Source organism: Monopterus albus, unplaced genomic scaffold (assembly GCF_001952655.1).
Source record: "Monopterus albus unplaced genomic scaffold, M_albus_1.0 scaffold229.1, whole genome shotgun sequence".
In the NCBI taxonomy this organism is placed as follows: domain Eukaryota; kingdom Metazoa; phylum Chordata; class Actinopteri; order Synbranchiformes; family Synbranchidae; genus Monopterus; species Monopterus albus.
In genome coordinates this window covers 647,667-666,024 of record NW_018128109.1, presented here as the reverse complement: position 1 = coordinate 666,024, position 18,358 = coordinate 647,667, and the positions used below count along the sequence as shown (strand labels likewise).

Genomic DNA, 18,358 nt, shown 5'->3' with positions numbered 1-18,358 from the left:
TCTTCATAAGCCTCCTTTATGGAGGCTCACCCCTCACTGTTTATACCCTCACTCTGCCTCCCTCATTCATTGTCTACCCCACATTTATCTCCTCCTTCCCCATCTGCCTTTGCTAAATACCCCTTTGCTGCTACTTGCTAGGCATCTACTTGTCAGTAGAATATTGTCAATGAAACACTTTACAGATCCTTCTTCCACACACATCATTCTCTTCCTTTCTCCTTCTTCTCTTTTTCTTAGGCATGAAAGAGCTCTCCCCTCCCCCTCTGAACCTGCGGCGTCTCTACACTGAGACAATGGAATGGGAGCCGGTGTTGATCATCATCTCTCCAGGGGCAGACCCATCGCAGGAGCTTGCAGAACTAGCTGCAGAAAGTGTTGGCAGGGACAACTATCATGAGGTAGTAAATAAAAGGATAACCTAGGAGGTCACAGCAGATTGGCAAGTTTTTTTTTTCTTTCTTAACACATTATCAAGATCACATCAAAAGAATACTGTGCTAAAGTTTGGAAAAATATGAGTTTTACATTGTGATGAGTCATAGTTCTTGATCTTGATCTTCTGCCAGTGGAGTTAAATTTTGTGACAGCAAGAAGTCTGAGAAAACTGCTAGACACTCCTACACACCTGTATGTGTTCAGTATAATACAGCTACTCAAGAACAATGCTGGTGTTGTTTTCTCCTTCTGTAATTTTTAAACAAATACCCCGAAGGCACCAAAAACCCACAAAGACATTTATCTTATTAACAGGTATTGTCTGTGTAGTCAAAGCACAATATGGTAGCCTTGACCCTGTGCCATAGAGCTGCACTATCTTCAGGAAACCAACTTAGGAAGCCGACACGTAAAAGATTCTTCATGAACTCTTTTTAATTAGTTTCTTTGGTGTGAAATGAAGACATTTGGTAGTTAAAATGTGAAATAAACCATTTTATTTCACTCAGCACAGCAACAATACAAACTTCAACTGTTTTTTGTAACAAAAGATGCGACATTCTAACTTTTTTTAATCATGTTAATAACACAATTAATGATTTTAAATTTTGATTTAGGGACCAAATTACTACATAGACATGACACTGACACTGAAAATATAGTGATTAACTAAACGATAGACTGCTGTGTTGTGGGGTTGTAGGTCTTTTTGCTACATGTTTGTCACTGCTCTCTGATATTCATTAACCCTCTCCTGACTCATGTTGCTCCTCAGTGGGTTCTTGTGCTGCAGCTGCAGAAACAAAGGGAAAAACAATACAGTCAAAATAGAGAATGTGTTTTATTCAAGATTATTCAGACAGCTGAATTTTTTTTAACATTAATACTGTAATTGAAACCAAATTTTATCTACAAATTGTGAACAAAATGCACCATTTCTAAAGACAGAAACACTGTGCTTCCTTCCAGATGGGGGTGGCATATAATTTTAAGTCTTTTTCATTACATTACAAATAAATATACATCACATTATATACAGTATGTGTTACTGGCAAATCACATTGCAGTTTTGCTTTGCAAGTATCTCATAGTTTCTCTCCCTGAAGAGAGCAGTGAATTAAAACGTTGAATCAGATTATCTGCCCATAGTCTCTGAATAATTACAATGTAGAATCAAATTTTCCATCCCACTGCTTCTGTTTCTCACCCTCTCTTACCTCCCCCACTCTCTCTGTCTGTCTAGATCTCTATGGGTCAGGGGCAGGCTGATGTGGCCTTAGCTACACTCAGAGAATGCTCCCGAAATGGAGACTGGCTTTGCTTGAAAAACCTTCACCTTGTCACTGGCTGGCTACCCCTCTTAGAAAAAGTAAGCACTTTGTTTGTATGAGTATGAGTTTGTATGTGTGTGTGTGTGTGTGTGGCCTCAGGGGTATGTGTTAACCTGCGTGTGTTTTTGTGAGAGAGTGTTTTTATATCTCTGAATTTTGTGTTTTTTGGTTGCAAGGTTTTGCATATGTTGTTCCGTTGTCTCTAATTATTGGATAATAGCACCAAATTGACTCTGCTACCCTACAGGAATTATACTGTATATGTTAGGGTATGGACAAGTGTCAGGCCATAGTATATTACTAGCAGTAACATTTATGGTAAAATTATATTGTATGGCAGCAATATTTGTGCAAAAACAGGTATGCTGTTTCCTTTATCATAAACCCCTTTAAATTTGAGTTTTTAATTTTTTTTTTTAAATCCTTCACCTTTACAAACTGGATGTCTTCTTCTTCCCTGCCTTTGCTGTACATTCATGTTGTCATTGCTGTCACCTGTTGATTGGAGGAATGTATAATCATGCATAGGAAACAAACAAAACAGGGACCCAGTCATAAAAGACCTGCTCTATAGTGCTACTAGAGATCTAAAACTCCACATGGTACCTTTAATGTGTAATTTGTACTTTCACTCTATTTGTCACTGTTTATCTCTAATTCTGTAGTACAACACTGTTACACAAACACATACAAAACCACATTCTGCTGGCTGGCCCAAATTTTCATATCTAAAATTAGCTTGTGTCCTTTGCCTGCGCATACACATTTCACATTCTACCTGTCAGCTTATATTAGTCACTGTGCAGTTGTTTATGTGGCTGTCTTTGTGACTGTGGGTTTGTTTTTATTGGTCTGTCCGTGTTTGTCTGTATCAGCACATGCATGCGTTGTTACATTGACCGGCATGTAATGAGCACATATCCTGTCACACATAGTCCTTATGTAGCTCATCCTGTGTGTTTTTACTATTGTGTACATGGGCTTTTGTGTCACACTAAGCGGGTTTCTATGTGTGTTTCACTTCCTGCTTGGCTTTTGTTTCACTGCAGCAGGTCATATCCCCCTGGGAGGCACAGCTGTTGGCAGTGATTTGCCTGTGTGTGGGTGTGTGTGCCCCTTACTTGTGTGTATGAGTGAAAGTGTGTACAGTATGTGTTTTTGTGGGTGTATGGGTATGTGTATGCATGTGGATGCCCTTGGGTTAGCCAGAAATCCCTCATGTCCCGAGTTGTCTGTGCGCCCGGTGGGACTTAAACCTTGGCTTATTACTGCTCTCCTCCTACTTTTGTCCTTCTCCACTTCACTCTCCTCTCCTCACCTCTCTCTCTCTTATTGCCTCCTTTTCATTTAGCATTTTTCTCCTCTCTAGCTATCCTATCTTCTACCAGATATTTCTTAACACTCCCCCTTTTCCCTTTCATGTAACACTAAAAGTGTTTTTTTTTGTCTGTCAGTCTGTCCTGCTGTCTTTGTTGGTTTTTTGTCTTGCTCTTTGCCCAGCAACCAATGAGGCCGAGGTCTTGGCAGTCGAGCTTGAAATGAAAAACCGATGCAACAAGGGGAACGAGGGAGGCAGGGAGCATAGGAAAGAAAGAATAATGAAACGGTGAATGTGAAAGAAGGGAAGTCCAGGAAAAATGAACTGAGCCTTACCAGGCAGGGGCATGGCTTTGTTTTAGTAGCTGCCTCTTTTTCTGTAGTTCTGTCCATCTGTTCAGTTTTACTGTATCTCTCAATGCAGTTTCTAAATATTCCAGTCTCTTTTTGCCATCTGCCTCTCCACTCCTTTCCTTCTTCACTAAACCAGTTGGTCAGTTAGAGAGAGGACAAAGTAGAGAAGAGAGAGAGAGAGGAGGAGAGCGGTCAGTGTTCATAATTAAAAGTGGAGTTGCAGATGCCATCTCATCCCTGTCAGATTCTTCCACTTGTTCTTTCTTTTCTCTCATTTCTCACCTCACCCGCTTCATCCATCTTCATATGGATCTGTCTTTAAATCTATTCATCCATATTCCTGTTTAATCACAATATGTTGGAAGAGTGACAACTTTAGTGTGATGCAGAAGTTTGTATTGCAATAAATAAATAAAATGTTATATATCACGTCTTTCAGAATCTTATCTATTGTAGCACAATTTTTAACGTTGGTCAAAAAATTGTGATACAGAAGGACTGTAAGCCCACTATGCAGGTGCAAATTTCTGTCATCAAAAATGTGTCAATCTGAGCATCAGAACATCAAAGATATGTTCTAGCATAGACAGTTTTGATGTGCTAGTTCCTTCTCTCTGACTTCTTCTTTCCTCTCTCTCTTTCTCACCTTTTCTTTTTTGTTAATGTGTCTGTTTTGCATCTTCTCACAATACCAACAATTTTTCCAGTAGAATTCTGGTTCACACCACACACACACACACACACACGCGCACACACACACACACACACACACACACACACACACACACACACACACACACACAATGACAGACTGAGGAGTTTTCTTCGAGGGATGTCAGTTTCCATGTTCTTTGATTTTCTGTGTGCTTCCATGAGAATAAAGTAGGTTTCAAATGATGCAGAACCACATTGATTATGATTCTGTGTGTGTGTGCTTGCTTATACGCAAGTACCCAATCAGATGACACAAAACCCTAAGGTGCCAGCATACTATTTTTAACTATGAATCTTTTAGAAAGATATGGGGAAGGAACATAAGAAAGAAATGCGATAAATAAAGCTGGAAACTGAGATGAAGGGACAGTGATAGGGATGACAAGCAAGAAAGAAAGAGAGCTACAGGAGCAAATATATAAAAGTAAGGTTTGTGCAGATTTGTCATTGTGGCAAATCAGTATTCAGTGCTTCTAATGTGGGAAGAATAACATGGAAAAATGAAACAAAAAAGAAAAACAAAAAAGAAAAGAGGAAGTACTTATTTACTACATATAGTATAATGGTTTTCTTTATAGTACAGTATTTAATATTTACTCTGTTTTCCAGTGTACCCTCGCAAATGAGATGCACCTGTTCTCATTGGACCCTGCTATATAAAGAAAGGTTGACTGAATATATCCATGTATCTTTACAAAGAAAAAATATAAAGAAACTTTCTTTGACGTCCTGCTCAAAACAATAGGATTTTTTAAAAGAAAGTCGCTATATATTTTTTCTTTGTAAAGATACATGGATCTATTTAGTCAACCTTTAGTTATATAGCATGGTCCAATGAGAACAGTAGGACCTGTGTGTAAATCCAGCCAAGCTAACTGGGTCCTTGTAGATAAAATTTACTGGGACAGACTCCAGCCCTTTGCAACCCTAAACAAGATTAGCAGGTTAGAAAGTTGATGGAACTTCATGATACAGTGTTTGGACAATGTGTGCAAACAAAGGCTCAAGACTTCTCTAACTGCTTCAACTAAGGAGTGCGTTTTATGTCTTGAAATACAGTGTTTGTGTGTGTCTGCATAAGTGCACGTGTTTGTGGGTGGGGTGTGTCATGCGGGAGTGAAGACCTCAGCAAACAGTTGTATCCACAGCCAGATACTTCACAAGTTATCTGGTTACATACTGTTTCTGTGATCCTTTTGAGATGTCTTAATGTGTACAGCATGTCTAATGTGTATACCGTCCTTCCTTTGCAGGAGCTAAATGTCCTGCGTCCCAAAGCAGGCTTCCGTCTCTGGCTTACAGCAGAAGTTCATCCCAAATTTCCTCCCATACTGCTTCAGTCCAGCCTCAAGATCACTTATGAGGTACTGACACATATTCACCATTGTCATGCACATAGACATATAAGAACAATAACACTCTTTACAAGCAAACATGCACCCACACACACATTTTTTTCAGGCATACTGAACAGAAATTATTGTTTTTTTAATATATGTATTGAAACTTTTCCTTTGATTTTCCCAAATAAAGACAGCCTCTGTGAATCTCTGCAGAATGGAGCTGTCTGTGTCTTTTATGCTCCAGCTACATTCACACTGCAGCCACATATACTGTATAATTGTAATAGGATGCAGAAGTGTTTAGTATTTTAGTGCTCAGTGTTTCCGATGGGAGTCATATTTAAGGGGTTAGCTGCTTCCGCAACCGAGCCCAATGCATAAACAGCTTTTGTCTGTCTGTCATTCTTTCATTCTTTCTTTTTTTGTCTCAAACACACACACAATTTTTTTGGCAAACTTAGTGGCATACTTTATATGTATGCACAAACATCCTGAGCACATCCCCAGTGATAACCAGTGTACTTTAATATATTATTTCCGGACTGCAGGGCAAGTAGATGTCAAAGCTAATATGTCAGAGATAAGACAAATAGCATACATACTGTACAAACTGATAGATTGTTTTGTCTTTGTCAGTTTGATTGTATTAGGATCATATAGAGCTGATCTGTGAGATTGGTACTGGGGTTGATCAAGGCATTATGGATAATTAATTGATAATAAATATGAGCTAACACACACAAGAGTACACAGGAACACCTTGACAGTCCATAATCCACTTTTCAAAAAAGGGTTAGGCTTCATGTCAGAATCAAAATTAACAAAAAGAAATTGCTTGTGTCCAAACATAGAGTTAACATATTATGACAAAGCATAAGTCAGTGATTCACACTGGGAAACTATTCTGCATCTTAAACAGTAAAATTCAGACATACTGTGTAGTCAGAATAAACACTGTAAATATATTTAATCCACTTAAATCGGTAACATATGTAGTGAATTTAACAATTTCAGCTAATTTAGTACGTATACAGTACGTTTCTGACTGTGTGTATTATCAAAGCCTCCAGATGGAGGTACCAAAAATGTTCTCAAAGCTGATAATGTGTGAAGTGAGCTCAATGTATGTTCATTGTTTCTATCATAAGCAAAGCAGAGCGAGAACTGGTGAGACATACAACATGTGCTGAATCAAATAGAGAATATGTTTAATATCCCCCTTCTGCTTCATTTTCCCTTCAGTCCTTCTTTACCCTGTCTTTTCCCATCTTCAGGCTCCTCCTGGGCTGAAGAAGAATCTCCTGCGGACATATGAGTCGTGGACTCCAGAGCAGATCAGTAAAGGTTGGCTCTTGTTCTCTTCTCCCATTCTCCTTAAATTTTCTGCAGTCAGAAACTGCCTCCTCTGATTATTGAAGTTATTTTGGTTGTGACATGCTTTTGATTGTTTGTGTGTAGGAGGCATCCTAGCCAGAGCTCAGTCTCTGTTCTGCCTGGCCTGGTTCCACGCTGTTTGCCAGGAGAGACGCAACTACATACCACAGGTAAAATACACAAACACATCAATATACAAATACAGTTTACCAGAGTGGTTATAGTTCTACAGTTTTATCCCATGACAATATACCCAAACTTCTGTAAAATACCACTTTAAAAAGAAACTACTACCCTTGTTTAAAGTCCCACATATGGTACTAATACTATGGTACAGTTTTCTTGAAACATTTATATGAATGCCACTAGCATCAGTTGCTGTCACACACAGAAACCTAAGAACATAATAATGTGCTTTCAGGCCCTTTAAAATCAGATCAAATTAAAATCAATCAAATTAAATGTAAAGCTGTAAAAGGACTGTAAAGTCCCATCAGCTGATACCTCTTAGAACCAAAAGGTTTGCAATGTCATGTCCACTGGGATCACACGAAGCAGAGGCATACTTCCCTCTAGTTGCTGAATGTTTATGGGAAACACAAGTTCTGTGCTATTATACACTGTCAAGGGATTTTAAAATTGAGATATATGACAAGTGTCAACTGAAAAGAGATTTCATCGACCCACTGCATGTGATGGTGGTAATTACTGTTTTTAAACTCAGATCTAACAGTGTCACTGCAGCTCTAAATAAACAAAAGATGGTGTGTTTTACCGGTGACAGAATCAAATCGTAATATATAGAGACTGAACACAGTATTTCTCATTTGAACTACAGCTCTGGTGATAAATCTTCTCTATATAACAAGATAGAGGGTGTAAAGAATGACATAATTTGCATCCCTATAGAGAAAACAAGACAATTCATTTTCTCAGTAGAAACACAAGGTAATGATAAATCAATACAAAGCAGATAACAAATCAAAAGACTGAGGCCTGAGTTATTAGTCTGATGGGCTCTTTGTTTCCAAGAGACCACAGGTTTTTTAAAGACTCAAATCTGATTTACAAAATAAATTCAACATTTTTTTAAATAAAAATCTCAAAAACACACTGTAATTGCTTCTGTAATATATTAAGGAAATCTATTAAATGAGAATATGTTGGTTAACCTCATCACTGACACATAATGATTCACTAAATAAATGGATTGTAGAGATGATTTCAAAATGAAAGTAAAAATTGTTTTACACAGGGGCATTTGATGTTTTCACCCTACGATCATCTTCTGACCTTGATAAGTCAGGGTGGTATGTGTTGATTTTTACGCCTGTGTACCAGCGATAGCCACGGTGGGAGACATTATGTTCTTGGGTTGTCCATCTAATTTTTGTGAACGGGATATCTCAGGAGCACCTTGAGGGAATTTCTTCAGATTTTACCCAAGTGTCCACATGGACTCAAGGATGAACTGATTAGATGTTAGTAGTCAAAGGTCAAAGTCTGTGACCTCATACCTCCCATACTCGTGAATTTGACTGATTTGGCGTTGGCCTACAACACTGAGGGGCTAATTCTAGTTTTGAAGGGAGTAAAAGGGGGGATGCATTGGTTTGCTTACATATCTTCAGCCAAAGTAGGCCTTTAAATGAGTAATTTCAGTAATTCAAGTCTACTGCTTATTTTACAGTTAAGATGCACTGAAATTGATCATATTTTGAGTGGTTCTGTCAAACACCAAAACATTTTCTTCAGACAAACACTGACATCCAATAGAAAAATAAAATAAAATGAAGATCAATCTTAACTGAACCATATTGTGCTGTTCCATCATATTGTATGTTCTTACCTGATAACTCATGAGAAGGAACACAATTAAGTTTTAAGTGCTGGTTTGCATTGGACTGAGCACTATGAGTCCAAACTAATGACAGACATGAAGATGCAGATGTTTTAAAACAGGCAAAAGAAGATATGTTTTCATCATAATTACTTTATGCTCGCAGCAGTTTGCCATGTCATGTTTCCACTTGTCAACTTCAACAATCGTTTTTTAAAATTTGGTTGCTTGCCAGTGTGTGGCACAGTCTCATGATCCACTGGGACTCATTTGTCTCTGTGCATACTGCAGTGAAGCATCAGCGGTCTGTCTAATTCAGTAATAAGATACAGTATGTCTGCAGTTACAGGAGGAAGGTCTCACTTTTTGTCTGCTAAAGAAAACACAATCAGAACACTCCCGGTAAAATCAAACTCTAGGGAGAACTATAGCAGAGAACAAGCTTTTGTAATTAAATTGCCACAATTTTTGCACACTTGTTTCTTCTCTCTGTGTCTCTCCCATTCCTTCATACTTGGTCCCAGTACTCCCCCCTTAGCCATGGTCCTCATTGTGGCGTAAAAAAGTATTGATCGACCTTTGGGAGAATGTAAACCTACATAACTAGCATACTTGTAAACCTCTTAGGGCCTAGGTTCCCAAACATTTTCAGCTCGAGACCCAAAAGACAAATTTGATCTCGCTCTGGGACCCAAACTTACAAAAATACATAAATCTGCGTTTGTAAAGTACTTATAATGAATAAAACAAACCCTGAATTTAAAATATGGCTTATATGAAATGTATTTATTTCATTATAAAGGTACATCACAAAAATAGTGATACTGCCGAGAGTTATGTTAAATTTCTCAACACCTTATAATGAGCTTGAATGAAACAAACATCATTGAAACTATCTGACAACAGTCCCAAATATGATGTTACATTCATTAAATTCAGAATGAGCAGACCAGCCCTAACATAGGCAGCTACATGTGTGGTGCATGATGCAACATACAGTATTTTTCATTTGTTTTATTTCATGTGATACAACAGTAACTTCTGAAGAGTAGTCCAACCTGATCATATGCATTGATGCACTGAGCTCTATTTTACTTCAGTCGCACAGTAACATTGAGTAGAAAGTAATGTAAAATCTGTGCTGGTTCCTTCTCCATCATTTCCCTTCTGCTTTAAGTATGTTTACATGGTACAGTCAGTATTTAACAGACATAATTTTTACTGCCAGCCTGCTGATCAATTATTAGAGCAAAAATAATTGATGAGTATTCTATAATATTCAGAGAGAAATTAACAGCCCACTCTCAAATTGTGAAAAAAGGGACAGGACAATTCCATGTTTATTTGACCCATTTATAGTCAAACAGTAAAATTTTTAAACATTCTTTTCAGAAATTTTGTGCTAACTTTAACATTCTGACCTCTTTATTCGTTTAGCACTGACTGCACTCCGTAGCCATTTAGCTAGGAGTGATTAGACAGCGCTGGGTCGAGCAGCTCTACAATAATCAAACTTACAAATACTATCAGCGGCATGGCACCTGCTCCCTGCTCACTCCTGTCTGATACCCCTGCCTCTTGCTACTTTGCTCATCATCACACACAACAGCTGTTTATAGTTTATAGTCCATTAGCTACTTTTGCACACTTAGCATCAGCTCATTTTCTGCACCGCCTGTTGCGGGTTTTCCATCTCTCCAAGTTTTATTTGCTACCACATTTTTGCAGGTGTGAAGGCAGAAGATCTCAGGGCTCTTAGGCCTTACACCAGCAGTGTTGCTGCAGCTAAGATGGCCTCTTGAATATTTAGGCTATATAATGTCTAAGCAGTTTGGGAGAAAAACAAAGCGAGCCAGTTTGAGCCTGCTGAGATCAGGTTGAGAGGAGAGAGATAGAGGAGAGAAAGAGCCCAGCACACAGCACCTGAGCTGAACAGACCCATGTAGAAAAACATGCACTCTTCTTCTATTTTCATTAGGAAAATGAATTCATATATAATAGCATTGTTAAGCCTTTTACTCTGCCAACTGGTGACCCAATTAAAATGGGTCATGACCCTAAGATCGGGAAAGGGAGTCTTAGATGATTGTCTTTTATTTCCTTTTTTGAATTATCTCACTATATTCGACTCTATTATTTCCTGGCCACCCTCCCCTAGCTACTATTGCCCTGTCTCTCTCTCTCTTTTCTCTCTCCCTAGTAACTGAATTTCTAGTAAGTGTTTTCATTTGGGATGATAATTTTTTTTTCATTTAAGAACATGGACATGTAATTAATGAAACAGTCACATCACCTTTTGTTGATATATGATTGAGAAGAAAATACATGCAAGGGATGATACTTAAATCTTCAGAAGCTATGTGTGAAGGGTCATATGTGCCATTTGTCACTTTTTGGTTGACAGATTATAAAAGTAACTCAGTTGTAGTTGATATATTATGACTCTTGTACAAGTAGTAAAATACATACATTACATTGTCATTTTTGTACTTATTCTCACTGCTTTCTGCTTTTTCCAGGGTTGGACTAAGTTCTATGAGTTCTCTTTGTCAGACCTCCGTGCTGGATTTGAGATCATCAACAGGCTTTTTGAAGGTAGGACAGCTGGTAGCAGATCACAGTGCAGTTGACAGTTCTCCTCAGTTGTTCACCTCTGCTACACTCATGGTAATGAGTACTGCAGTCTATGGCGCCTTTGATCAGTTACCTCTTTAGTCTGTACCACCCTGATAGAGCACAACCTGGAAAACTCAGTATTTGCATTTTAATATGTCTCCTTGCTTTTCTCTATATATGGTGTGTTTGCATGGTAATGTTAGTGTTCTGTTGTTCTGTATGCACTCATTACACATTTTTATAGATTTCGTTGTGCCTGGTTTCTCCAAGGTGGTAAATCTTTCCAGTGGGAGTTTGTCCAAGGCCTTTTGGAGAGCGCCATCTACGGCGGACGCATCGACAACCCCTCTGACCTCCGCATATTACGCTCATACCTGGAGCAGTTCTTCTCTTCACACCTCCTCTCGTCTTCCCTCTCAGCTGGTCAGAGAAAGGGTAGAGGAGCAACACGCTTCTTTCCACCTCAGATCAGCCTGCCAAACTCTTGCTCCATATTGGTAGGTTGACAGGATGACACAGTGGTGGAACACAGCTCACATGCTGTATGAAGGCTGTAACCTTAATATCTCCTGTAGATTTTCAAGAACTTAATTTTGTTACAGAGAAAAAGGAATACATCTGTTTTTCTTTCTTTCTTTACCTAAGCTGCAACAAAAGCAGTTCAAAGAAATGGGACTGAATGAATCCTCCCAAGCTTTTCACTGACTAGATTTGGTCAGTATTGAAATTTCATTAGTCTGTGTTGCCTTGGCTTCATTTTACACTGATTTATAATAATGTAGCCACTCCACAAAAATGCATTTAGTACAAGTTTACTCTTGAGGACTTGAGCCAGTTGGAGTGCAGTAGTTAGGCCTTTCAGCAAGGGTCTGGAAATACCACCAGGTGGAGCCTTGCGTGCCACCAGTGGTATGAGTACCACAGTTTGGGAATCACTGTCTTAGGGCCATGACAACTTCAAGCAGCATGTTTACAGTTCATCTTCTCCTGCTCTGTCTCACGCTGTCTGTATCTATTCTGCTAACTGGCCTGTATGTTTTTTGTTTTTTTGTTTGTTTTTTTTTGCCTTCCCAGGACTACCGCAATGTAATAGAGAATCTCCCGGAGGATGACAGACCAGCGTTCTTTGGTCTGCCTTCCAACATCGCAAGATCCTCCCAGAGAATCATCAGTTCCCAGGTGCAACCACACACACTCATACTACATACACAACCACCTGCTTATTCCCCTAAACACACATGCCATCACCAAAATATCCTCACAACAGTGGTATAGAACAAAAATGTGTCCATGCAGTGTAATAATGGCATGCACCCATTCTTGCACCACTGTGCTCTCTCACACTCTCTCTCCCTCTCAAAGTACAACTGTACATTTAGCCACATCACCTGCCATGCCCAGCATACAAAGCAGCCTAGGATATGAAACAGTGGAGCCTTGTCTCACATCCAGTATGTGGTCATGTGTGCCACTGAAGTACCTTCAGACTGAATGGAAAGGAAATGTTTATCTTACAGATTTGCATAAATTTGACAGCTGGAAGGTCTTTGCAGTCTATGTTTATTTGCTACAGCCAAGGTATACATGTGTGCTTTAGCTAATAAGGACATGCAGAATCTCTCCTCTTTCTCCTTCTGTGCTTGTTCGTTGTATAAGTAGAATCAGCACATTTTCACTGATATAGATCCTTTAGAAGTAAATCCATTTTCCGCAGTTTGCCTGTCTGCATCATGTTCGTTATGTGTATTAGGGATGCCCTGTCCTGACCAGCAAAAGATGGGTATCCAAACCAATCAGATAATTGTTCACTTTGCTTATTTGAACCTATTTAACTTATGTTTAACCAGTTGTTTAGATTTGAGAGACTGTTTTAACTCTACAGTCTAACATATAGCGTTGAAGGCAGCAAACTACAAGTAAAACAGCAGTTTCAAGGACGATGTCCTCACTGACAGTGTGTAGCAGTGATGCAAACAAGTGAAGCTGGTCAGGGCAGATTCTGCTGTTTTCCAGTTTTGAACACAACTTTACTCTCACTCTGTAAGTCAGATTAGATGAGTAGCTCCTGCCTAATGGAAAGTCTCAGTTTCTCACTTTTCACATTGACAACCCTTGTTTGCCTTGTCACTGCACTCTTTGTCAAGAAATTCAGCTCCCAATCACTTTTCAAATTGCAGAGATGATCATCAGATTATAGGTGAAACCTGTGCTGTTATACTGTATGACACTGCAGTTATTTGTGTTTTATCAGTCTATACTGTGTGTATATGTGTGTTTGAGTGTTTGAGTTAATACATATGTGTGTGCTTATCCTTCAAACAAATCCACAAACCCAGTCAAGATGCAGACACCCACCTTTATTCTAGGGACATAAAGATTTACTTCAGGGTCAGGATTTCATTTTAAGATGAAAGCATTATAGCAGACAGCCCTCCATTTCCATTTATTTCAATACGAAATAAAATAGCAGAGACACGAAACAAGGTTTAGATGAGCAATCTATCGCAACAAATATGTCTGCTTTTATTGTTATTGTGTGGTACTGTGTTTGTAAAAGTAAACAGATTTAACATACACAGTGCCATAATGTAACTTTAGCACATTGTGCAACATTCAACAATCTGCAAAAAGAGAAAGATGATTTGTTCAGATTATATTACTGGCTAAAAGGTTGATGTTGGACATATAGGTGTGATGGTCAGAGCAGAGTGTCTCTTCGTTTGAGCTTCCTGCATGCTCTTTAACAATGTATCTTTACATCTCTGTTAATAGGGCACAAAACTGGCGTCATGTAGAAGGAAGTTGTCATAGGTCCACTCCGGTACTTCCACAAAAAGCACTACACCTCTGTCCACAAGGAATGAAATGAATGTGTGTGTGTGTGTGTGTGTGCACATTTATGGGTATTTGTTTGCACTGAATGTGTGAAGAGTGTTTCCAATGACAACATGTGAGATTGCAGATGATCTGCAATAATTACAGTATGGTCACATTATCGTGAACAGTCATCATTTGTGTGTGTGTTCACATGTACGTGTGTGTAGTGGTTTATGGCCAATACAGACTCTGATGTAACTCCATAGTAACAAAGTCTCACTTATTCACAGAAGTATGTCTGTGTGCATGCATGCGTGTGCGTGTGTGTGAGTGAAAGAGAGAGGGAGAAAGGTTACACCATCATACAATCATAAGAGAGATGGTAGAGAAGCAGGTGCAAACTAAAAGGTGCATGGCTGCACTGCTCACTTTTTTGATCAACTTTATTTATTTCTCATATGATTCATGAAATGAAGGGGAGTGCTGGTCAGAGTGAGATGATTTTGATGTTTTTGTCTTTTGTGTTTGTGCGGATTTTTGTGTAATTATCCTCGGTAAACACACTTAAACCACGCTGAACCATTACAGCTTGTATGTGCATCCCCTTGGTGGGTGTTAATGCATTTAAGTTCATTTATACTGTCATTGTGGTTCTATACTGATCGCTGGAACCACCAACCTAGTGTAATTCACACACCTCCCTCCCACAAGGCCACTTTTGTCTCCCTCTACACATATCTCCCCTGTATGTCATTGTCTCCCTTCCTGCTGTCATTTGTCACTGTCTGTTTCATGCAGGGGGATAGTCAGTGGATTCAGTGCATACAGCCAGGAATGAAACATCTGCTGATGTTTTCTTCGGCTTCCTGATAGACTAGTGTTTAGGGCGCAGCGCTACTGCCGCTGTGGCCCGGGTCAGAGTCAGGGTTATGTCAGGAAGGGCATCCGCCATACAACACATGCCAAATGTCAACATGTGAATCATCAGTGTGAGAATTCGCTGTGGCGACCTCTAACAGGAAAAGCCGAAAGTGACATTCATTCGTTTACATGCAATTAGTCAAGTAATCATTACTTATTAAATCCAATTTGAGTGCATCACTAATAAATCAAGCGTGTGGGTTGCTTCAGAATAAATATTAATTATTAGCTGATAAAGTTTCATTTATGTCCAGCACATCATATTTTATATTATTTGCAACCATCTTCCATTTTTTTAATCATAGCCTTGAACTGAAATTGTATTTAAATGTCAAGACTCTAGGTGGCTAAACATTCTACAAGTCACTTTAATTTTGTATCTGTATTCTATAGAACAAAATACTGAATTATGGATGCCAAGACGTCTGAAATAAGGTTCTGACCCAATTACAAAACACACATCAGATTTCCTACTCAGTTTCCTTATTACGTTTATAATTCCAGTGATTTGTATAATTTAATAACAGACAACACGGCATTCCAATTCAGTAGTTTTATCTAAAAGTCATGTACAAAATGATTTCTATTTTTGAGAACATTCCCTTCAAAATTCAGCTCAAATGTGTAACATCTTAAATGTCAGCTTTTTAAGGGCTCACATTGCAATGAATGACTGGGGCTTGTGACTTGTGGGGGGCCAGTGGTATGGCCATTCATTTTAGAATGGGAGCCATGACCCCCCGTGACCACCCCTTGGGGCCGCCATTGGTGTGCATAATGTGTTTTTATGTGCAGCGCGTAAGATGAGTGAGTTTCTCCCATTGTTTTTGAATAAACAAACAGTCTCTGTGTATATGTTAAGTTCAGTCATATGGTATATAGTAAAGTTGTCCTTAGTAGATGTATTTAATGTCTTTACTGAGACCGTGAGAAATCGTCCTCTGATTAAAAACCCTAAACAACAATCCTGGATTACACTGAATTAAAGTGAAAGCCTTAACTAAGTTGGCTACACTCAGTGCAACTAAAACTGAACTTCCTTGCTCATAGATGTTGTCTAATACCTTCCAGCTTCTTCCCAGTTGGTTATGACAATAAATATAGTTGCTGGCTTGTAGTCACTGGTTGTGATAAGAATAAAAATTTATATATTTGAATTCCTATATATACTGTATTTAAACCCCAGTTTATTTCAAATCTCCATCCTCAGCTGCCCTCGCTTTTACTGCTGTCAGGGTGAAGTTCTCGATTAGATATCTGGTTTTTTATCCTTCTCGCTCTCTCTTCCATAACAGCGCACAAACATGCATGCACATCTACACATATATGCACTTACTTTGCCTCCTGAGCAGGGAAGATAAAGCGGATGTTAGTAAAGAGTTCTCCTGGACCAAATGAATCCATTTATCAGACGCTCTGCCTTCCTCACAACACACACACACACGCATACTGAGAGGCACACGACTGCACAGTCACACACTGGGTCTTGATAAAAATACTATCCAGGACTGTAAGCCTCAAGCTAAGCATGCTTGATTAGGTGTGTAAGGAGCTGTTACGAGGTGTTTTTTCTGGTATGGCCTTTTTTGCTTGTAACAGTCCCAGACCCAAATCAGTGTTGACTGTCACCGGAGAGCATAGCCACCCACACTGTAGAGTAGATTACATTTTATTACAGTATTTTAAGAATTAACAGTGTTGTCTAATCATACATTGCCTTGAGATGACATTAGTAGCTGTGCATATTAATTCTTTTTACCTCATGCACGTTTATCACAGATGTGTGGTTCAGTCAATACAACATGCTTTTTTTCCTACATATGGTGAGTGTTTTTATCATCAGACACCTAATTACAGTATATGAAGGAAGTTGCAAGCAGCAGGACCTTTGTGCCACTTCTATAACACCTTTGCTCAACTGATTCTTTTGTTTGTATTTTTAACTGATTGACTCACAGGTGATTTCCCATCTGCGTGTGCTGAGCCGCCCAGTAGCAACTGGTTCTAAGTTTGACAGGGAACTTTGGTCAAATGGACTTTCACCTGTCCTTAATTTATGGAAGAAACTCAACCAGGTCAGTTCTTGGTTCTTCTTTTTTGCTGTTATTGAGAAACCGCACTACTAGGTTTTTAGCAAGATTCAAACCTCCTTCTGTGTTTCTGTCTCTTGCTGTCTTTTATTGTGCAAACCAAACTGCGAAGCATGCCTTATAAATAGCATTTTGATTTGTGAACTCTTAACCTCATGGCCTATAATTGCACTGGGAATCACAGGAATACTGTTTTCTGGAGATCATATATTATTCTCCACATCCCTGAAATGGGTAAATTACTTTTGCAGTCAAAACCTCAAACTCTATAATCACTAAATTCCTCCATCTATTTTGTCACTCATACTACCTGCCAAGTATAATAGATGACTGACACTTTTATTTCCACATTTTATTTATTTATTTATTGTAATTCAAGCTGTTACAGGCTAGGCTTTCTTTGAATGCAAAATTATGATTTATTTTTGCCATGCAGCAGCAACAAGCATAATTAAAAGCTGTGAAAGCTAATTGGAAATTAGTAGAGTCTAACTGAGCACTGTGTGTGATAGCCACTGGCTTGCCAAGTCAGGCAGCACTGCTGTGTCCAGTTGCTTGGAGACCAGCACCTTCTCAAAGTCAGAGGACATCTACTGTACCTCTGCATTAAATAATTTAGTCACAATATTGGCCTTCCCTTGCTCTGGCTCTCTTTATTCACTCTCATGCTGTAAATCACTCATGCTCTTCCTCTCCTTTTCTCTCATCTGCTCTCATTTCTCTTCCTCTCGCTCCATCCCCCCCCCCCCCCCCCTCTAAGTCCCATGCAAGCAGTTATTTTGTACTTAAAAAAAGAAGAATGATTGGCTGTATATCAGTAGCTTGCGTACTATGGAGCACAATCTACCTCTGACTGCGTCCAGTTAACCCTTGCTGTTTGACCATCAGTGGATGTGTGCTTTCTAGTGTGTAGCTTGAATGCATGTGCTCGTGCATGTTCATTATTGATGTGTCTGTGTATGTATAAAGGTTGGTGTTTGCTCAAGTTTGTGTATATAAACTGTGTGCATCAATATGTATGTGTTTATTTGGACAAATCTTTCTGTAGTCTGGATGAGGAGAGAAACACAAGATATCAGACACTGTCTGGCTATTTAGTTACATTTTTGAATAGAGACAATAGTAGAGCTGAAGACAAGCTGAGTCCTATCTACTGGCTTTCCCCCCCTTGTTTTTATATTTATCTCCCACTCTTCACTGTCT

At 39.0% G+C, this 18,358-nt stretch overlaps 1 protein-coding gene across 1 annotated transcript in view; it reads left to right on the top strand.

Moving 5' to 3' along the window:
- dync2h1 (dynein cytoplasmic 2 heavy chain 1) overlaps positions 1-18,358 on the top strand; it is a 140,551-nt gene that overhangs the window by 106,971 nt on the left and 15,222 nt on the right. Inside the window, 9 exon segments of the mRNA XM_020619983.1 lie at positions 241-401; positions 1,682-1,807; positions 5,408-5,518; positions 6,772-6,841; positions 6,956-7,041; positions 11,231-11,306; positions 11,598-11,824; positions 12,402-12,506; positions 17,024-17,140. Of these exon segments, the coding sequence (XP_020475639.1) occupies positions 241-401; positions 1,682-1,807; positions 5,408-5,518; positions 6,772-6,841; positions 6,956-7,041; positions 11,231-11,306; positions 11,598-11,824; positions 12,402-12,506; positions 17,024-17,140 (1,079 nt within the window).